This window comes from Rhamphochromis sp. 'chilingali' (genome assembly GCF_963969265.1).
Source record: "Rhamphochromis sp. 'chilingali' genome assembly, chromosome: 19".
In the NCBI taxonomy this organism is placed as follows: domain Eukaryota; kingdom Metazoa; phylum Chordata; class Actinopteri; order Cichliformes; family Cichlidae; genus Rhamphochromis; species Rhamphochromis sp. 'chilingali'.
Window position 1 is genome coordinate 32,493,083 of NC_137946.1, and position 23,638 is coordinate 32,516,720.

General features: G+C 40.0%; 1 protein-coding gene across 1 annotated transcript in view; it reads right to left on the reverse strand.

Moving 5' to 3' along the window:
* LOC308386529 (uncharacterized protein) overlaps positions 1-22,186 on the reverse strand; it is a 43,531-nt gene extending 21,345 nt beyond the window's left edge. The window contains exons 1-3 of the mRNA XM_080866135.1: positions 21,921-22,186; positions 2,795-2,947; positions 604-711 (exon numbers count right to left, since the gene is read on the reverse strand). Coding sequence (XP_080722261.1) covers positions 604-711; positions 2,795-2,947; positions 21,921-21,941 — 282 coding nt within the window. The 5' untranslated portion in view covers positions 21,942-22,186. The remainder of the gene's footprint in view (positions 1-603; positions 712-2,794; positions 2,948-21,920) is intronic.
* Between the last annotated feature and the right edge of the window lie 1,452 nt (positions 22,187-23,638).

The following is a 23,638-nucleotide window of genomic DNA, read 5'->3' on the forward strand; positions in this document are numbered from 1 at the left end:
CGAGGAAAAACAGATAAAACAGTAAATCAGACACACGGACGCCACAAGGTCGGATGCATAGTTACCCGTTTAGACCAGCTCTAAACCTCTGAATCCAAAACAAAGAATAACTGAGGAAAACTCATCCCAGAGTTTGTGAGCCACCACCTCGAGGGCCCGAAGTCCTCGTGTTTTAAAACTGAAGGGATCGATTGGACGAGTGAGTCAATAAAAGCTCTGAGATATACTCTGGTATACTCTTTACCCCCTGAAAGCCTACTAGGAGTAACCCTTTGTGAGCTGAGCAGCTTCTGACATATTTCAGGCTGCTAATAGAACCAAACGACTGGGTTTGCATCTCCGCCCAGGCAGCTACCCTTGGAAACACCTGGAAACTATTCTAATGGTCATCAAACCACGACTTCATGGATATATATACACTGAGGGGTCAAAACTCGTCTTTATGCGGGAAAGAGCTGAACGTTAAAATTGACTCTGAAGCCAGCATGAAGCCAATGAAGAGGCTTTGAAACAGGAAAGATACAAGATCGGAAGCTGGCCGTGGCGGCGCTGTGGGGACACACCTGCACTTCACGTAAATAAACTGACAGGGAGGTGACTCACCTCTCCGTGCTCCCTGGTCCGGCCCTTCGGTGTGTCCTCAGGCAGGAAGTAGAGTCTGGCACTGGCCAGCAGGTGGCGCCGGGTCTGGTCCTCCCACAGTAAGGTCACCTGATGCACACGAACGACGTTTATTTTTCAATCGTTCTGACTGATTTATTACATTTACAGCCTCCACACAGAAGCATCTGCCTAAAAACCACGACTGCCTTCGAGCCGAGTCGCTGATACCGAGGCCCTAAATATTAAACAGTCTGTCCACCATCAGCTTGATCAATTATCACAGCAGAGCCTTTGAATTTGAGCCTTTCACACCTCGACTGTGCACCTGCAGGAACGCTTTGTCCCGGCACAGGCGGCAGACAACATTACGCGAGCGTGCGCGGAGCTGAAGCGCTCCACGCCGTGCAGAGTCACGCAGGGGGGAGCACACAAACACATGAGTTCAAGTGATTTTTGTTCTTTTGGTGTCAGAAAAACAGAAAACATTTATTTAAGACCTGAACATAAAACTGCACACAGCCTTTTCTAGGAAAGCGAAACCAAAAATTCTTCACATTTTACGAATGACTTCATCACATTGAGACGAGCTGCTTCCTGGATCGAACCTGCAGCCTCCCTGTGGCCTGGTCCCGATTCCCATTTCCCCTCCCAGCATGCTGCTGGTGTGCAGCCAGCTCTGGGTTTGTGTCTCTGCAGAAGCTGCCCTCGTTTCAACAGGTTTCAGATTTACTGAGTTTTTGCTGAAATTATATAACATACTCACGCTTTTATTAACGAGCAATAATAAAATAAACAGTCTGATAATTTGCTTTGTCACATGTGGCGCTCAAAGTAAAGCTCTTCTCTAATACTTCTATTAGAAGCTGGCGGAGACCAAAAACAGAGGAAACGCTGACACTGGGCGAAGGTTCACCATGAAAAGCAGAAGACAGATTAAAGGCGAGTTTATTTTCTTTGAAACCTGAGGCTTAAACCACAGAGAAAAATGCTAATGAGCATGTGCAGAAGCTATTAAAACTTTTGACTAAGCATCTCTCCTAACCATCAAAGCTGATTGGTTTAATGTGCTAACTTCACTTTGGATTAAGAGCGCAACAGAACGAAAAGTAAGCAGCAGGTTAATATCACAAAAATGAGGAAATCCATTTAAAGCTCTGAGCTCCACTGTTCACGAGGGGCTGCCAATCATAAGTGACCTGGCTCAAAGGGGGAGGAGCTCAAACGGCTTGTTTCACGCTGGCAGCTTGCTGCCCACCTGCCTGTCGAGTGACCGATACGGCCTCAGTATGTAAAAAGCCTTCATTAGCTTCCATCAATACCATCAGCCTAAATACGAAGTAATCTCATTACACGAGTCCTCTCTGGCTCAGCCCACGACCTAAATTGACTAAATTTAGCCTCGCCGTGGGACTCAATAAAACATGATATTAGTCTCGATTAGCTCACGTAAGGCAGGAAGCAGGAAGCAGAGCAGGATGGCGACACATTTAAGGCTCGATCTGCAGCGTCGGCGCGGTTTACTCATCGTGGTCGGCCCGACTCAGTGATGTCACACACATGCATTATGGGAAGTGTAGGACCTCAGAGGTTTAATTGGTTCATCTCATCTACATTATTAGGGCGTGGGCACTCTGACCTGGCTGACGTTCTCATCTCAAACTAACATTAAGGAGCTGCAACATCATTTTCTGTGCTCACGTTAAGGACCGACGCTCAAAACACCAAGAAAGTCTAACTTTTCTTGTTTTTGTTCCAAAGCGAGTTTTAAAAAGCTTTTTTCTCCTCCTGTAAGTTCAACACAGAAACAGCTAAAATATTCCTGTTTCTGGCTGCTGATTGGCTCTCTGGGGAGCAACAGCGGGACAGCCGCCATCTGTAGCGTTTCCAGTTTTCCCACAGCCTTCATATCTGCCGTCCTTATATGAAGGCTTAGTGGCTGCGATGCTAAATGCTAACATTCATATTTATATAAACTGGCAGGTGCCTCAGAGATCCGTTCTGCTCAGGTCCAGCTCCTTATTTGTACTTTCAGACTGCAACAGGAAACAGTTTTAGCTCCTCCCCTTGTTTAGAGTCTTCTTCTACCCCACGTAACCGCCTCTCAACGACCACCCTCAGGACACGGTCCCGTTTCCCTCCAGAAACCCAAACAGCGAGCTCAGGAGACATTTTCAGTCTGAAGCTTTCTCACCTCGGCGATGCACGCAGGATCCTGCGGTCCACAGCGGATGAAGTAAAACTCGCCGAGTTTCCACACCTGGACGGGCCCGTCGGGCTGAGCTCGGCTGCTAACCGACTTGTAGAAGGCGTAACTGCCTCGCTGGCAGGAGGGAGCACCCAACCACTGAGAGAGACAGAAAACAGAGTCACAGCCTGAACCTCACCCCACAGGAGAGTTATATCACAATCATTTAAATTCATGTAAAAGACACAACAATCGAATAACGGTCAAAGAAAAATCTGCACATTTTTGTTTTCACAGGTAAGAAGAGAAAAGGTGAGTCCACGTGAAAATGTAAAATGTGTTTATGAAAGAAAGAAGGATGAGAAAACATGACGATACGGTTTCACTGTTTAGCATTGATCAGCCCATCAAACTTCAAACTGAAAATCTTTTGTGTAAAGTTGATCCCCGTCCTCTCAGGGACACTTCCTGTAACATCACACTGAAGTGTTTTAACAAAGAAGCCATTTAAATGCATCACAGGCTCCTTCATAAAAACCAAAACGTTATCAAATCAGCTGACTCCTCAGAATCAGCTGATTTTATCCCTGGACATTAACGTCACTGTATTTCATGAATTTCTACCTTTGCACAATAAAAGTTTTCAGAGTTACGGGACGTTGAAGTGTTAGACGTTAACCACTGAAATTTCAGAGCTTAAAATCACATTTACACAATCTAAAGGTAAAATCTGCTCTGAGCGTCAGCATCACAGGATCTGTCGGAGGAAGCAGTTTAATGTCCGTCTGAAATAAGCTTTGGTGTCCTGGATGTTTGAGCTGTTCAAGTGCATTCTGGGTAAAATCTAAAGGCTCATATGACCGTGTGGTTAGAAACCAGGCTCATCTTCCTACTGTGCAGCTGTCTCTGGTGGTCCTGCAGGTTAAACTGGGTCAAACGATCACTGAGGCTACAAACCAGCCCGAATGACACACTGCTGCTCTCCCGGTCCAAAAACCACAATCTTCAGACCTTATTCCTATTTTTTTAAAATAACTTCAGACCCATAAACACATCAAGGCTCTTTGAAGTCAATAAATGCTGCAACGATTCACAGACCTAATATTAGACTTGCCCGATACCTCAGTGATGGAGTCAAAGGAAATGCCTACACAGAGCTCAGAGTCCTCCCCACATTTTCAAGGGTTTGTTTGAGCCATAAACTCTGCACACCTCTGACATCGACACTGATGATGGAGCCGTGCCATCTTTTCCCGCGTGGAAACGCCACTCAGAGACGACACCTTAAACACCTCTGAGTGACGGAAACGTTCAAAGTTTGATTTAAAATGCCAGAAACTCGCTGACACATTAAAAACACACAAACAGTGGCTGGAGCAGCGTTTTCCTGCGGGTTTACTCTCTCTTTCACCTGCGGCAGCACGAAGGACACACGTTTAGGAGAAAGCCACCATAAACTCATCTGCTGTAGTTAATCATTCAGCCTCTGTAATGCGGAGCCTGCTGCGTTACTCCAAACGGTTCCTGCGAGCGGCTGCAGCCATGTGACCAAGTCATGCTCAAAGGTGTGAATCTGACTGGAGCCAAAATAAAAACTCTGAGCTCAACAACTTTCATTACGACGAGTTTCTGACATCATCACCTGTAGACATGTTAAAGTTGATCTGCTCTAACACGAGAGGCTTTGCATGAGCCAGTTTGAAATAATCCTCCTTTGTCTTATTGTACTGTCCTGAAAGAAGCCACTTAAGCTTCTGCTTCTCTTTTAACTTTCCTGTTGTGTTCGGGTCAAATCTTACTGGCTCCCCCTCGTAAAAAAGGAGGGGGCGGGGCCAGAGAACTTCTAAATACTTACAAACACCTAATCTCTGCACTTCCTGTTTTGAAAACTTTGAAAACAGAAAGAAGGGCTGAGTTTCTAGCATTTTTTAGCTCTGTGTGATGTCACAGAGACAGGAAACCCCTCATTCGGTCGTGTCAGGATCTCAGCTGTAGAACATCAAAGTCAATTCTGTGATAAACTTTTTTATTCTGCAAATCTTTGTGGTTTAAGTGTCTGAGAAAATAGATCAAGTTAAATAAATAAATATATTCTAGATTTTAGGCAAGTGTCCTTGGAATATACAGGATGTCACAGCAGCCGCCATTTTGATTTGGGGCAGGAAGCCAGCAGCTGTGGAGGATTTCAGTTACCTTCAACCAACAAAACCAGCACACTGAACTTTCTGTTGGGCTTTAACTGCACACACAGTCATCCTTTGTAAAGAAGCGCCGCTCACCAATGTAAATCTTTACCTGACCAATCAGCAGGCGTTAGCACTGGTGAAAGGACAGAAGTGCAGACTTTTCCCAGTTCAGCCACATTATCAGTTATATGATATTTATATGGGAAACGGCCTGTATTTGAATAGCGCTTTACTAGTCCCTAAGGACCTCAAAGGGCTTTACACATCCAGTCACACACACATCCACACACTGGTGATGGCAGCTACGTTGTAGCCACAGCCGCCCTGGGGCGCACTGATGGAGGCGAGGCTGCCGGACCCTGGTACCACCGGCCCGTATATGATATAAAAACTGTTTAAACCATGAAATTTACAGCAGATTGTGGACTCCCCCGTGACACGGGAAGTCCAGACACTTCTTAAGTTTCAGTGGGTAACGTTTGAACGTTTACCTCAGCTGACAATGCTGGGTGAGAAGCGCCCGGCCAACACCGTCAGTCTGACAGGAGTCACGTGATTCAGACAAACTCATTTCTGATGACGCGTCGCTGAGTTTTTGAGGACAGGCTGAACTGTTGGTAAGCGCTGCCATTTCTGCAGCAGTTAGCTGCTGGTAGCCTCTGTCTCCACTCAGACCGAGCTAGTCAGGAAAGAGATGCTCTTCACAGCCGCTGTGTTCAAATATGGTGGGACAACATGGCGGCTTCCACAATCCACAAACCCGCTTTAAGTTTATGACAATGCATCAGTTTGTTCAAACATGTATTACATGCAACTACATGATTTATGAGTTAAATATTTATTTTTTATCTATTAAATAACCTAAAAAATTACCTATTGCACCTTTAAACTCTTTCAGGGTGGTGGGAGGGGTGGAGCTAATCTAAACCATCACGTGGCGAGAGGCGGAGTTCACCGCGTACAACAGCCGGAGATGAACACCTTTGGGAAATCCCCTCATCTCTGTAAAAATCACACAGTTCGGAGCCGAGTGTTTGGCTCACGGGAATTAAACGTTCACACGCTGACCTCATTATCTGAAACTATAACCATGTTTAATGTGAACATCCACCATTGTTAACGTCTAAACAGACAGATGGAAAACCCGAGAATGCCACGCCTGCAGTCCTGGCACAATTCATCCTGGATGAGCTGGAAGTTTTTAGAGCCGTCTGATAAGGAATTACAATAGTCCGGCCTGGAAATAACAAATGCACGACTATGTTTCCTGTCTGAGACAGGATGTTTCTAATTTAGGCAAAGAAAGCTGAAAACTCCCTGCACATGAAGTCTCTGATTAGTACGAGACATTTTCTCCAGGACATCATGACCACGTCTCCTCATTTCTCTTGCCAACCTTCCATGTCTCACTGAATCTTTAATGTCATTAAATATACATAACGTGATCTAAATGAAGCAGAAACCACCTTCTGTTACAGTACAGTAAAGAATCGCACCATTATCCGCTTAATGTACATTAATAAGCTGTTAATAAGCATTTAATATACGTCTTACCGCCCACTTAGCCGACCCCTCACTGTTCGTGGGTGTTTACACGACGGGAACAATAAATCGAGCACACCTGGAGCACGTTCATGCATCTGAAAGCCAACACTGTCCCCGCCGCCGGGCGAAGAATCCCACAGCTTTGATTTCACCGTTTTTGTTTTTGTGTGAGAGACCCAGAGCTGAAACGACAAAACCCAAACACGCCTCGGAAACCGAAGGAGGCAACTCCACCGGATCTGTGCCCGTCAGGAGGGCCCTGCGCTGCCATTTTGGATCCTGGGCCACAGCTTCAGTCAGCAGACTGTGTGATTATTCCACACGATAAACCCACAGGAAAAGGAAACGTGCACCAACAACCTCGACTCAATTCAGAACATAAATATTCATATGAAAAAACATGTTTCCAATCGGCTTTTTGGCTTAAAGTTGCTTCAGAGTGCCTCATTCAAAGACGTGTTAGCGCATTGGACAAAGGAAACTCCGGCTCACACGCTTCTGATCAAAGTTTCAGTTCAGGTTTTAGCTTCAGGTCACGTTATTTTTATTAAGATCACAGAGACGTTTTGCAGAAGTGGGCTTCTGATGTAACCACAACTACGTATACTATATACAAACTATTACTTTCTCCACTGACAAAGTCATCGTTATAAAAACTGTCAAACAAATCTAAATGCTTGACACGAGCCTATAACAGATGCATAGTGTTGATATGTCAGATGTTTAATGAATCCATTCTAAAAATAAATATTTTATTCTGTTACAGGTCACAATGTAGAAAAGAATAGTTGGTGTAAACTTTTCTTTGTCCAACAGAGTGAAGCTGCAATTTACAGATGTCCCCTAAACACATCAAAATAAACCTGTTTTCAACACTTTATCTGTTTTTCTGTGTTTTTGATAGAAACTGTTTGAAGTTTAAATGAAAATCTTTATTGTTTTTAGCTCGCATTAGCGACATCACAGCACCTTAACCCGCTTTACTGCAGCCGCCATTTTGGTTTAACGCGTGAAGCGAGCAGAAGCGGAGAACCTCTGTGACCTTCAACCATCCCAAATCTGCCTCGTCCACACACCTGGATGCTTCTGTTAGATGTTATAGGCATAGCAAAACCTATTTATCATCGAGCGAGGGTGTGCTGTGGTAAATCCTTAACAGACCAATGAGCACGCGTTAGCAGACGGCTAGTGTTTGATGGGCAAAAAGCTTCACGGTGAGAAAAAGGATGCGAGTGCTTCTTTAAACTGCACTTTTTGTGTAGAAGTGAGCGGTTATCATTATTATTTTAACTGCTGAGCTCCTTTCACTGCTGTTTACTGAGGCCTCACTCATGAGCGCTGTGACAGGAAGTAGGAAGTGGGATTAGCACGATGTAGAATGGATTCCTTAATTGAGCGAATGATTCAGGTCACATGTCGCAGAAAACCAAACACACAAAGTAAATTAACATATTTCCATCTTTAAGCATTAGACCAAAGTGTTGTTTTTTAAAGGAATTTTAAAGAGCTGGCAGCTGATTTCAGGGCTACATTTATGCAGCGGGGGGTCAAACCTGATGTTTAAGAGGCATTGGGAACGCATCAGTGTCAATGAATGACTCAGAAATGTGCCTGTGTGTGTTACATGTCCTTAAACGCGGCACTGCACTACATCTGGTCCCAAACAACAAATCCATCATGTCTGAAACACACTGGATAAAGACAGGCAAGACCGAGACGTCTCTAATTATTCGATTTTAAATAACCTGCATCACCACTGCAGACGAAGATTTTAGATTGCTTGATGGCTGCAGCTGGACTTTCAGGTGAAAGTCAGCAGCATGTAACATGTCGCAGAACAAACAGCAGATACATGACAAACAAGTATTTTGATGTGCAGAAGATGACGATGCACATGGTGAAACATTTTCTCCATTTTGAATGCTGACTGTTTGTTTAAAGGCTGCATTCCTGCCTAACCCGAGTCTTCTACTTCTAAATTAGGCAGCGCCTCGTTAGCGCTCAGCAGCTTCTGTTAGCTCGTTTTAGGCCCAGTTAGCACCTGCTCCTTTAGCCATCATCCACTGAAACACTCACAATGATAATTGTAAGTATAAATGTGAGCAGCTTAATATCACAGAACAGGGACAAGCACTACTTATGTGAGAATATCTGCTTAAACGGCCCCGCTAACTTGGTATGAACGTCCATTTCCTGCATATATTGTGATTTATTAGAGGCGTAGCTGCTTTGGATTCTCAGTTTGGGAGATTTATTTCAGCTCTAGTTTGAACACATTTCTCCTCAGATGTTGTTTTAAAAAAATCCTCATGAAAAAGATCACACAGGAGTTTCCATGAAAGCATGAGTGTATTCAAAGATTACTTATATATTGCTGTGGCCGTCACCAAAAAAGACCAGATCCAATAACGTGTGTGTGTGTGTTTCGCAACACTTTCTGTTTGTGTGCCTCTTGGCGCTGCTGGTTCCCGAAGACGTAAATCTTTAAAAACAGCAGGATGATAAAATGAAAGGAAAATGCACGCATGCTGTTTTATGTAGAACGCAGCAGACATGCTGATCTAGATTTTACAGCACTGCGTGGAAAATACTGCAGCTGTAAAAAACCAAAAAAAGAAAACAAATGCTGCTGTTTGCTGATACTGAATCCATCATCCAGCCTCCACCGCTCTGTGATCCCCGCTCAGAGCTACAGGCCAGAAAAAAACGAATATCTACAACAGCTTTGAATGAAACCTAATATACTCCCCACAGCTGCAGCATGAAAGCTGCAAACGACCTGAAATATTCAGCAAACATTTCTCCCTGACAGAAACAAGGCTGTGGATGCTTCAGATAATAAATAATCTGCAGTTGTTTTCAACAACAAACTGTCAGCATCCTGTATTAAAATGATTTCATATGAGCTTCCTGTTTAAAGCCCCAAAATACTCACGTTACAGCTGCAACAATTATGTGACTGACCCACAGCTATAGATCTATGTGTGTGCGTCTGTGCACAATGTTTACTTTTCATCATTATGGCTGGAATCTGTGCTAAATAACTGTTGGATCAACAGACAGTGACACTGGAATAACAATGAGTCACAGCTGCCCTGATCGTCCATTTATAGCCGACCAGGTGATACCAGTAACTGATTTATAGTTGACGGGCAGATGAGTTTGCATTAGTCGTCATTACAGCACCACATGGACCTCCTCTGGGTAAGCATTCAATTATTTCACATTATTATTCTTAGAAACCAGTTATATAGAATTTTATGTATATTTTCAGAAATTATGGGCATACATTGATACATTTTATAGATTTGTGGTCACTATTAGACATTTTTATATAACTGCCATTATCTGAAGTTCAGCTAATGTAATGTTTCAGTTGAAAGCCTGTTGGGATTTCAACATTGCGTCAATTATAACTGAGGGTTCAGAAAACTACAAAAAGTAAAACATCAGTGTAGGAATCCAGAGTTGACTCTATAAAAGCCGCCACTACAATGTTGATTTAACACACTTTCAGCTATTTTTGGCTACGTGGGTGTGGACACGTGCTGGTTCATGAAAGCTTCAAATTCTCCAATTCCATTTTCAATAATTAACCTTTTAAGACCTACCACAGAACCAAGTCCGCCAGAGCTTATCTTTATATTTTTGCATGCTGTAGTGTAATTTTTTCGGAGCATTTCAAGTTGCTATTAGGGCTGGGCGATATATCGAGTTTTTTAAAAATATCGATATATTTTCATACGAGATATAAGATGTGACAATATCGTTTATATCGATATAGTCTATGTTACGTTATAATTATACTTGTGGAGCCGCAGGTTTGCCTCTCTTTCGTCCACTTTTGTCTCTACGCAACGTTACTCGGCCTCGCCTCTCCTTCACTGAACACAACTCCGCCTCCCCCATAACTTCACCTGCAGGCAATGACAAGATGAAAGCGGAAAATCTCCGTTAGCGAGTTACCGTGCGTGGGGCTGGACGGCGTCAACGTGTTAGCGAGCTAACCGTGCTAACCGCGCTAACGACATGCAGCCAGGAGGGGCTGCACGGCCTAAAATCCTTTCATTTTCTCAAAAATCGACAGTGCGCCTTATGTATGAATTCTGGTTGTGCTCAGCAATCTGTCAAAAAATGTTTTAACATGACTTTGCTAAGCTACGGAGCTGCACCGCTTGATGGATTGTCGGAGGATTACGGCTACCGGGGAGGAGCCTCGCGGAGTGATACGTACTGTGCTTCAACGTAATATTACCGTACTGTGTGTGTATAAGGACCACAAACGGCACCTGTTCAGAGACGTGGTGCAGCTGTGAAATCTGTCTCTTTGTTATTATGCTCAGCGTCTTTTAGTTTACATTTTGACTGCACAATTGTGAGCTTTTTGTTATGCACAAAAACAACATTGTTTTCTTTTATTTATGGACCATGATTATTTAATAAATGCTGATAATTTATTTTTGAGTAATTTCTTCATGTACATCTACGCTGTATATAAATAAAAGTGCCCGTGTGACATCTGGGACACAGTGTGACTAAGAACTCTCTTTTTGTTCTCAACTTATGGCTTTAAAAAAAAAAAAAATCGAGATATATATCTTATATCGCCATCCAGCTAAAAAATATCGAGATATGAATTTTGGGTCATATCGCCCAGCCCTAGTTGCTATACACCAATGCAAGCGTTATAGCCCAAATTTTAATAATATGTATGCATTAAGTCCATAGTTTGCAAAAAAGTGCAATAAACTACAAAAAAATTTTAAATCGTTTTTGTTTATCCCTCAAAATTGTAAATACAAAAAAGTTGCACAAAATAGTTTCTAACAACAGGAAATTTGAATGTTTTCATAGTTTTATTTTTGAGATACACCAATTTTTATATGCTGCAGGAAAAACGAAAATAAATATTATAATGCAAATTTGCAACAAAAAAAAAAAAAAAAAAAAAAAAAAAAAACAGCATATGCATCATAATAAACAATTTCCAGCAGTGCAATTTGAGTTCTAAGCATCCCAGAAACTAAACAGAAAAGCAGTCCCTGAATGTAAAAAGCTACATTTTCCGGGAAAATGACGTCACTTCCGGTTTCGCGCAGGTAATGACGGACATGCGATAGTTCGCGCTGACATCTATTCCAAAGTAGGAAGTGTTATGAACAGCTGATCTTATCGGCAAAGTGTGTTTCTGGAATATTATGTTTTTGTTGCTGCAAGTGCTTTTTAATGCAGTTTTTGCAAAGCTATGTGTGGAAGGAAACCGTGACCGAGGACAAGCTGAATGCATACGATGTAAGTATAACTCCTCCAGTTTCAAATGCAAAAAAAGTATTGTTCTACAGAGATTTAAAAATAGTTAGGCACAATTGAGCATGCCCGCTCTGACTGGTTTTAAAGGGTTAAATTATTAATAAACTTAAAAAAACAAAAACAAAAAACATTTAAAATATTTAAGCTTGAAAAAAACAACAACAACAAAATAAAGTATTTTTTTTATATTAATATTATTAAATAATTATAACAACTTCCATATTGGCTTCACTTCTCAGATCCACAAGCTAGGTCTAATTTTAGAGATGCTAAAGTCTGCGTTAGCACTGAAGCTAAGGTTAGCCAACATTAGCCAAATTAGCCAACATTCGTTTTCTGAAGCTAATCTGGTGAAAAGTAAAAATGATTTTCACCAGGAGAAAACTATCATCAGTTTATAAAGGCAGTGTTCAGTCTTTATGATAAAAATCCAACCCTGAGCTAGCTTTCTTCTGGCTAATGTTAGCAGGCAAGCTAGTGTTAATTAATACCTATTTTTTATGAGCTAAGCTTTTTCAAGTCAACAAATTAGTGTAAGCTCCCAGAGGTAATCTAATAACTTAGCTTTTCATTTTATAATTGTCTTTGTATCAGCTAACTTTACCAAATAACCAGCACCATATTCAGCTAGTTTACCAGCATCACCAATAACAGAACTGAGAGCTAGCTGCAGCTGTAGTCTTTTTGTGTTTTTGCCAAAATCCCTTCAGGAGCTAACGTGCTCCATGATACCAGGTTAACAGTATTGACTTTAGAGATGCTTAACGAGAGAAATAACTTTCTACAGTAACAGCAAACATTGGGCCAGTTAGCCAGTAAGCATAATATTAATATCAAGGTTTCTGTATTTAATCAATATTTAACAGTATTTAATATAATACTGGAGTATAGTTAACTTGTCTTTTCATTGTTAAATTACTTCTCTTGTGGGGATAGGTTAATTGGATAATCCAAATGGCCACTAGGTGTGAATGTGCGAGTGAATGTGAGTACGAATGGTTGTCTGTCCCTGTGTGTTGGCCCTGCGACAGACTGGCGACCTGTCCAAGGTGGACCCCGCCTCTCTGTTGATGATCAACTTAATTTTATATGTTAATACCCCACAAAAACATAATAAAAAAATTAAGCAATGGGAAAAAAGAAACGTTTCTAATGAATTTTCAGTTAATCTTGTAATTTTTAAGTTAACCCTGTGAAGGAAATTACAGTATTACAATACACTTCACATTTTAGCTGAGTCTCTCACTAAATTTGTATTTATAGTATTATATACAAACATAAGAAGAAGATTAGAATGTCTAAGACAAATATCATCACAAATACACTTCAAGAGTCTCATAAACTGGATTAATGAATATCAAGTGAGTAACATCGAAGTATATCAAAAAGTCGGTGAATTTCCTAAATAAGTATTATGAAACCTTTTGGGAAAATTTTAGGCTGATTAATTATGATCAAAGCACCAAGTTTCCCTTAATATCACTGACTAAATATTGAAATATTGATCATTACAGCAAATTGAATTGTAGGGTTATATAAACATCTACAGAGGCCTTTAAAAAGTTTGATCAATCAACACTAACAAAAAAACAAAAAAGCACACGCACCACCAAACTCTTTAACACAATTATTTGGGACTTACTTATTAATACTAGTGACTTGTGACAGCCATACGTGTTTGTTTTTAACATTATACAGACAGGAAAAGGGAGAAAACTGATCAATCGAATTCACTTCAGTGTTAAAAACAGTATGAGGTGCATGAGAAAGGCAACAGAAGTGTAAAACCTAACTTTAAATATACTTTGAACATTTGTTTAAAAGCAGGATTATGTTAATATATTAAAAGTCAGATACCAGGAAGACACAGATTACGTCATATATGTGTATGTGTGCATATGTGTATATATATTCTTTAAACTTGCAAACTAGTCCCTGTAAAGTATGATACGAACTTTAAGATAGAAGAAGAAAGAGGAAATTGGTCATTTTAAAAAAATAATCTTTAAATATTTGGGACCAAGTTTCTGTTGTAGAGCTAAACTTTGAGTCCACCAACTACTGAAGTCCTGATATTAAAGGGAACAGCAGAGAGTTGGGTGGTTTGGAGTTTTTTCCACATTGCGTGAATTGAAATAAATCAGGCAGAGGTCACATTCACCCAGCCTCTTATCCACATAAAAATAAAGAGAGCTCAGTGTATAAGCTCAGGGTGTGGCGGGCCGTGCAGCTGCTCTCCATTTACTCATGATCGAAGATTCACAAAATAAAATCGAGTTCATTTTCTGCTCTTTCCACAGCAGGATCAGCACAGAGGAGACTCTGCTCCCAAACTTCAACCAGTCCTTCCTGTTCGGCCTGTAGCCGCTGTGACGTTTCACCTCCTCCTTCACCCTGAATATTCACAAATTCCCACTCTTCTGTTGATTATCCACAACCCCCACCCTACCCCACCCAGAACGCCCTCCCCCATTTATCCCACCACCACCAGCAGCCCTCCCCCACCCGCTGCTGCAGCTCTGCAGACCAGCTGCAGCTGGCCCAGGATCAATTTTTAGAAAGATAGAGCAGAAAATATACATATCAGCTACACATGGAGTCAGGTAGCAACACTAACAGCACCACAATGTAAAAGCAGACAGCGGATGACATTTAACTACGTCACCGTGGAACTCAGCAGACTCACGAAAACAGAGTTTTATATTAACAGTGTTCTGCTGCTGCAGCAGCACAAGGTCGCCGCTGCTGAATGTCAGAAAAACTCAGCTATAGGAACTGAAATTACAGAACCGCAGGAGATTAAATAAAACACAGCGTCACCGTGGAAACATTGCAACATACAAGAATAAAACACATGTAAGATCACTGGAGACGAATACTGCACAATTACAGCAGCAGCGCGGCCCCAGAGGACAATTATTAAAACACTACAGAGGAAAAATAAACCGTCAGACATGCAGACAGTCACAGAAACACGGGTTTGACGTCCAAGTGAAGAAGCAACAGAGTAAAGTTTTAATTTTAAATGAGTCAGAGTGACGTGGGAACATTATTGACATTAACAAGCCTCAAAGCTGCCATAAAACTGATGTGTTTATAAAATGATACTCATCAAAGATGGAAACATTACATTTAGATGAAAATCACCCCAGAAGAAGCAACAACAACCAGATTTTCTCCATCCTAATAAAGATGCAACAGTTTCAGCTTTAAGCAGGTTCATTAAGGACCGCAACAACGTCATCTCAGTAACAGACACTTCTGTAAAGCACTCACTTAATACTCTACATTAAATGAGTGGTATAATAATAATACACTACGCACTGAATTAGGGCTGAACGATATACCGCATTTGTGATAATATCGCGACATGATCAAGTGCAATTTTCTAACCGCAAAGGCTGCAATTATACTCTGGACATGTCCAAATTCATGGGCTGCATCCTCCTGAGGCCGCATTTGTAGACCGATTACGTCACAGCGACGCGCCGAAGGCTGTCTAAATTACTACCATATCCCAGAATTCATAGCGCGGCCCAGCCAAACTCCAGTTTCCAGCAATGGCGGCCGCTACTAAGTTTTAAAATGACTCATACTAATCTTTCTGGGTCACAAAATAAACTTTTAACATATTTTCAGGCGAGAAAGTAGTTGTGTAAACATCAAATATCTGCTCGGTTTATCAAGATATCCCATATTTGCAAAAGTGCTTCGACGTTTTCAGAGGCGTCTGCTACCCACCAGCTCGACAGCTAGCCGGGAGCTCGAGGGTTACTGATGCGGCCGAGAACGGCACAACTCCCGGCACATCATTTTCAGATCACCGCGGAGTTTCGCTGCTCGGGTTAAACGTAATATATAAGTCACTTAGACAACCTAAAAATGTTATTGTTGGGCTTTTTTCAGTGTTTTGTTTGTTCGTGAGTAAATCGGTTTGGCTGAGATTAAAGTTATTAGATTAGATAAAATAAAACTTTATTAATTCCCCGGGTGGGTTCCTCCTTGGTTTTCACACAGCTGACTAAACGTCAAACAGAAAACTTATTAAACAGAAGTATGAGACAGTCGAGAATTTACACCAGTGTCTGGTTATATTTTAGATAGCAAGAAGCAGACGGCCGAGTTTATTAAACTCCACCGAGACAGCGGTGACGCTAATCAGAACTAGACCGTCCAATTTCACTCCTTTAAATTTTAAAGGCGTGTTTGTGTGTGTGTTTATACAATTGCTATTATGTTTGCACTTTATGTGTAATGTTAATCCACAGATCCACAGTTAGTGTTATTGCGAAATACTGACCTCAATTCTGGTTTTTACCATAAAGAAACGTATGCTGTGCTTTATAAAATTAAGAAAATAATACTGTAATATCATAAAATTAAGTGAATAATTTGGTTAGTCATTGATGGATTATTGGCTAATAATTGACTCAAAATTTCCTGTACAGGACTAATAAACAGTTACAGCTCGGGTGATGTGCATTCAGTGCTACAGACGTACATATCAGTCACAAATATGAGAGATATGGTTTGGAAAAAGAGAAACGATCATTCCCAGGAATAATAAAAGCATGTTAAAGGTTTCAATGCACTTTTACAAACACAATAATCAGCTTTTTTATACATATACGTGTATATAAGTGTAATAAAAGTGACAGTTAATTAAACCTCAGACATGACCTTTAATATATAATAAGACTGGAACAAATGTCAGTAAATATTCACATCTGAGAGCTGGAGCCAAACTGATTTTGTATTTATTATTTAAAAAAATAAAATCTGGATCAAATTATCAAATTAATTTATCAAAAATTATATTACTAAACACATTTTTCAGCTAAGAAGCTCAGCTGAAAAATTGTAAATGTGTTTAGTCAGGAAATGAAAAATTAACTTATAGTCGTCCAACAAATCAATGAATCATCAATATTGTTGGCAGATCAATAAGAAAATGCAGCAGAAATATTCAAGCAGAGAAAAACAACAAACCACAAGATGAAAATAAAAAATTGGGATTTTTTCCATGAACAAACGCTGATGTATTGACGAAATATTGTTATCAGCTTGTTTGGTAAATCGATTAAGCAGATTATTTGTAGAGATCGAACCTTTTACAGCCAAACGAGCAGGAAAACAAAGATAACAGGATCAAAACGACTGCTCAGCTAACACTCAGAGAGCTGGGATTATATTTTTGCTTAGTGATTGTAAATGAGTCGTTAAAACTGCTACTTTTTCACTCCTCTGTTGTCGACTAATCAATTAACCCTGAGGGTGTAGATGTCTGTGGATATAAGAGCTGTAAAAAACAAGAACAAATACCACTGAGCTCAAATTTCAACAAGCCAGAAACGAAAATGTGGATGATTCTTGGTGAGCAGTTAGACAATAATGAGAAACAGGACTGGGTTATCTTCTGTCCATACCCTGCTCCATTCATCCATGAAACTTTATTTTCTTAATACACAAAGGAAAAAATAAAGGAAGTAAGAAATTTAGTTCAAGCTACAGAAAAACAAGCCCAGCAACTAATCCTACGACTACTGCGTTAATCCCTGGAGTTGTAGATATGTGCAGGTATGGGCAGGAAAAAACAAAAGTACAGCAAGCTAAGACATAACCACAAATCATCTCACGCTGACACAGGAGGAGAAACCTTAAAACCATACACGGGCAAAACTCAACTCTGCTGATTATTTGTGACCCAAATCAAATGATCTGAGACGTCTCGGAGTCTCTACACGTGCGAGCAGGAAAACCAGAAATCTTCCGTTCAAACCCGACGAGCTGAAAAACAAACTTTTGATTTGTTGGTCATCAAAATTTGTATTTTAGTGAATCAGTGGTGCTTTGTGGAGACTGAATAGGAGAACTCAAAGCACCATAAATTTAATTAAGCTGGAAATAAGAGGATTTTCTTGCTTAAATTGTGATGTGAGTCATTCATACAAACTGGAAATTTAAGCACAAATCTCATTTTTATTGAGAAAATTTACTTTTCAGCTCCACGTCCACAAAGTTTAACCTTAAAAATGACCAAATCATTTTCTGATAATCTACTAACCATAAATCCACTCACTGTTAGCAACGCAGCTGCAGATATTTAAACCACGATATTTGCTATATTATAAACATAACACACCAGTAATCATTCAGGAGCCTATATTCAGATATTTTGAGAAATAAAAGTCATTTTTAAGTAAACACGTAACCGTACCCTGCTGTGCTTCTGATTTATCATCTGAGGACCAACACAACACTTAGTTTAATGTTGGATCATCATTTTAGTTATTAAAATGTGTCCAAGTAGAGATAGTAAGTTGTATTTTTGTCATCTATGTACTTATTACTCAGGTTATTACTCAAACACATAAGAAAGAAACGTACATTTTGACCTTAAAGATCACCATCACATTTGTTTGATTCGTGTTCAGCTGCTAATCTACGAACCAAATGACTCACTGAGCAATTTAGTTTAAAAGATTTAAATGGCAGAAAAAGCAAAAACCCAACAAAGTAACAGCTTTTCTCTTCAGCTCACGTTTAACACACAGCTGCCCCACGCAGACAAATCGGTATCAGCGCTCGTTCATTTCCTTCTAGGATCTAAATCAATTCATCTCAGATGTCTTGACTTTTATATACGTTTAAATACATAAAGAAATTCTATTTACTCACAAGTTCAACGCTGGGTTGGTTAAGTTCTGACTAATTGTTCATCAAAATGTTTGAGGCTCTCCTAATCAATGAATCCATGAAATGATAACTTTAGATTGGAAATCTGAGTAAAGTGAACACAGCACAGAAATATAAACGACTTCTTTTATCAATGAGATCATTGTTTTTACACTTGGGAATAGGGCTGCCACGATTACGTCGACTATCAAAAACATCGACGACTGGTTTAATAGTCGACGTGTCGTTTGAAGCTTTGTAAGATCCCAAAAGATGCAGGAATAAGTAGCAGGATTTAAGAGTGTAATAACGGACTGAAACAGAAGATGGCAGCACTGCATGTACAAGGATGTCAGCTGCCGTTAAACCCCGAAGAAGAAGCAGCTGTGTCCCAGAATTCATAGCGCGGCCCAGCGCAGTTTCCAACAATGGCGGCAGCTAGTTAGTTTTAATATTACTCTTATTATTCTTTCTGGGTCACAAAATAAACGTTTAACATATTTTCAGGCGAGAATGTAGCTGTGTAAACCTCAAATATCTGCTCAGTTTATCAGGACACCACATATTTTCAAAAGCGCTCCGACGTTTTCGGAGACGTCTGTTACCCACTAGCTCGATAGCGAGCCGGGGGCTAGGCTCACTAGCGCCGTGAGAACACCGGACTCCCGGCAAATTGTTTTCAAACCCACCGCCGTCTTTCGCTACTCAGGTTAAACATGATATATGAGTCACTTAGAGAACTTAAAAATGTTATTGTTTGGCTTTTTCAGTATTTTATTTGTTCCTGAGTAAATCGGTTTGTCTGAGATTAAAGTTATAGTTTTTACACAGCTGAATAAACGTCAAGCAGACAGCTGATTATCAGAAGTGTGAGATGCTCCAGAATATACTCCGGTGTCCTGTTATATTTTAGATAGCAAGGAGTTTATTAAACTTCACCGAAACAATCTGCAAATGTCATTAAAATTTAATAAACTATCATCTTGTCTTTATTTTTAGTTAGCACAGACCTTAAACACTTAAAGCTGTAAGCTAATGATAGTTATATAAGAGCAGATGGATGATGATCTGATTAGTCCACTAAAAAGCAAAAATGATTGGTGAACAGAAAAATCGACTTTTTTGGGTCACATTTAACAAAAGAAACTAGCAGAAAAATCACCTTTAAACTGGTTTCTGAGTATTTTTCTACAAATCTATTAATTTACAATCTTTGCAAGCAAAGCTACGTTCACTGTTCAACTCACATTTAACAAACTGAAGATCAATCGATATCGACAGCGGAGGCGAATAATTTCCTCCAATAAGATCATCTGTAAACATTTATGCTGCTCATATCTGATCAAACACAATCAAGAAACACAACAACGTAACACAAAAATGTCTGCAGGTCATTTGTGTGATCAATAACCAACCGATCAGTGATCTTCAGTCAGACACTCGTCTGACAAAGTTCAAACATAAACATCACCTTGAAATTTGTTTCAGATTCATTTTTATTAATGTGTAAACTCAGCTGAATACTCATTAACCATGAAGGGAAGATCTTTGTAAGCATGGAGGCAGGAAAAGACGCACAACAAACTTTCTGAAGGAATTTGGAGTAATGGGAACACAAAGAGCTGTAACAGACAAACTAGTTCATAGGCATGTTTTATGGGTTCATTGTCTAACCAATCAATCACCGACATGCAGGCATTTGAGTGGGAGAGCTCATTTACACCAACAAACACAAAAATCACCTTTAAATTAGTTTCTGACTCATTTTCGTATCAATGTGTCCCCCGACTCTAATTACAAGCAGGAAAAGGACTCAAACTAAGTCAGTATTTAGTCCTGCAGAACCAGTTTCAGCCCCTGAATTAGTTGCATACATGTATTTAAGTTAATTACAGTGAGAATATATGATAAATGCCAGCATGAAGTGAGCTTTCTGTGTCATAAACATGCCATTATCCAGTGTAGCCCAGTCTACCAGTATCTTTCTCCTTTTTTCCCCCGTGGCCCTGGGGGAGGGCTGAAGCAGTGCTCCAGCCTACCACAGGCAGGGAAATAAGAGGCACATAATATAATCTGAGCTGTGAGAGGCAGCCCTCTGTCTAAAACGCACACACACACACACACACACACACACAGGAATTTAAGATGGAAACCCTTAATCTGCACCATGCCTGCGTCAGTTCTCGTGATATTTCTGACAATAATGCAGTGAGATTTTTTTTCTAACACTGTTTTCAACCCAGGAAGGAAGAGAAATTAAAAAACGTCTCCTGCTTTGCACATAAATAAATAAATAAACTAAATAAAGCGAGCAGTATTGACCTTGGGTATATCCTGTTATTCAAAAGCTCACAAGTTCAGCACTGAAGGAAAAACTCTCAGTGTTGCAATAAATTAATATTTAAACAGAGACATTGTAAAAATATACAAGCAGCACTGGAATATTAAATATCTCTGCATCCACGCAGCGCCACACATGGAGCATTTCAGTCCAAATAAATGACTTTTATTTCTTATAAAGCCCACGCTGCCCTCGCTGTGTGTCCTCTGGCGTGTTTCCTGCTCGCTCGATTTTTATTTGATTTTTATTTTTTTTTTGCACTTGAAATAGCCTTGACCAAAAAAAAACAACAACTCCACATTTCAGTTCCCCTTCACGCAAACACACAATAATAAGATTCCTCCTTAAAACTGTGCCAATTACAGCGGAGACAAAATGTCGGGAGGATTTGATCATAATATCAATATGCTTCCTATTAAAAGCAACACTGCTCCACCTAGTCCTGAAAATATTTCTAATCTCTAATATCACGTCGGGCTGGGAATTAATTCTCATAAAAATGGAGAACATGTCGATGGCAGCTCGGCTGCTTTTTCTTTGGGGCTGGAAAAAAACAGGAGGGTAAAAGTTTCCTGATATTTTCAGGGCAAGAATTTAATTTTATTTTGAGCTAATGTGCTTCTTGTTAGTGTGGGTGGGGGTTGGTAGCCGGAGGAAGAAACTGTCGACACGACACACAAAGAAATTAATCATTAACACGGAGAAAATATCAGAAATATTAAACTGGAATTTAACGGCTGGGTAGGATAGGAAACGAGGCGACAGCTCGGTGTCACAGCCCATTGTTTCCCCCCACGAAAAATACAAATATCACCGATTTATTAGGAGCCAGAAAAAAGTTGAGCCTGGCTGAATAAAGTTGTAATTGCAGTCAGAGCAACTCTCCGTGCCTGGGTTTGGCTGATATGAGAAAACACTCAATACGACATGGCCAAAGTAAATGAAATAAAACCCAGAATTCAGGCTTCAATCCGCGCCGACGCTAGCTTAAAAATATTCTCCACGTCAACAGGTCAAAAAACGGCCGGCCACCAGCGACATAAACGGCTTTATTTGGAAATTACATCGGCTTTACCTGTATTGCATTGTGCTCCATTGCAATCCTGCATTCCCCTCTCTGTGAGGCCCTTCTCCGGTTACGCCGCCGGGACTCGCCGACACACAAACAAACGCACCAGAGGAAGAGTAAAAAAAATAAAAATAAAAATAATAAAGCTTTTTTTTTTTTTTTTTTGGACAGGATCTAGGTGTGGCCAAAGTTTGCCACAGAGTACAACTTAATGTTAAAGTCACTCTCACAGCGGAGTTGGAGCATCTTTAGCTTCAGAAACGTGACGTATTTCCGACCGACACGGAACACGAGGGCGGGGTTTACACACGGCAGTTTAAACCCAGTAACACGGTTATTATTTTATTTTACTCTTTACTTCATTCCATTTCAAACAGTTTAACCGCAGCGGCTCCTTTTAGCGGATTCTAAAAAGTAATAATATCGACATGAAGGATGTATATACAACATATAACTACATTAGGTTATTAAAGGAAGCTAATTATAAAGCAATAACTAAAATTATAGCTGTGGCGATCAATAAATTAAAAAATAAAAATAATTCACTGAAATAAAAGTAGGAACAATAGTATGAAAAAATATCTTAGACAACTTTATGTACTTGAAAAAAAGGAAAGAATCAGGAGATGTAATCAGTCCTTATCTCTTTGGGTTGATTTAAATCTTTACCCTAATGAATACCCCCTATATCAGGTTTGTCAAACATGAGGCCCAGGGGCCAGAATCAGCCCAGGAAATACTCGAACTTAGACATTCATACTATACCAACGTTATTAAGTAATATGCAAACAAGTAAATGACAGAACTGATTTTGCCAGCTGCTGTAGAAATATGTTTTTACACTGTCTCCACAGTTTAAAAATGGATTAACAAAACTTCTTATTTTACACATTTATTATAATTTAAACCCACAGAGTTGTGCTGACAGATTCCCTTCATGCATTTTTTTATCATGTACAAAGACTCAGCTAAACCTCTTTAACACCAACATAAATGAACTTTCACTGCTTCAGTCCACTCAAAGTTTTTATAATAACAAAAAATTGTAAAACAAATGCTCAACTAATGACAAACTAAACTGAGCAGCAGTTGGGTCGTCGAACATTTGGGTCCAGAAAAAAAGCAACAGGAAAAAAATATATATATTTTATTTCTGGTCCTGAAGGAATTTCCCAACTATGTTTTTAATGCGGTACATCTTCTCTTATGTTAAACCACGTGACTAAAAACATGAAACAAGCCTTTTTTGTTGATGTTACATGTGTGTACCAAATGTCACGCATGCAGGTGAAACACAGCCCCGGGCCTGCTTTATGAAACAATATTGTAGGTGCTGCTTTTATGTGCACAAGCCCCTCGCCTCAAAAAATGTCTACATTTTTCAGGTTTTCTTCACCTGCAACAACATTTTTTTAAACATTTCTGTATAAATTTGACCTCCTGACTAACATGTATTTATTACACAGAGACTCAAAGTAACAATCAGTCAGAAATTAAAAGACAGGATTATTCCTTATCAAATCTTCCGAACAAAACCAAATAAATAAGTCACGTAGCTATAAAACTCTTTTTCTTTTCTTCACCTCTTATCCAAGAGGCTTCTTCAGTTCTCCAACCAAAAGGTGGAGAGTCCCAGGTCTTTAAATCTTAGTGGGGGTTGTCCCCTTTGGAGCTGGTCGTTGACCCACTATTAATCATGCATGTCATGAGCCAAGGTGTGAATG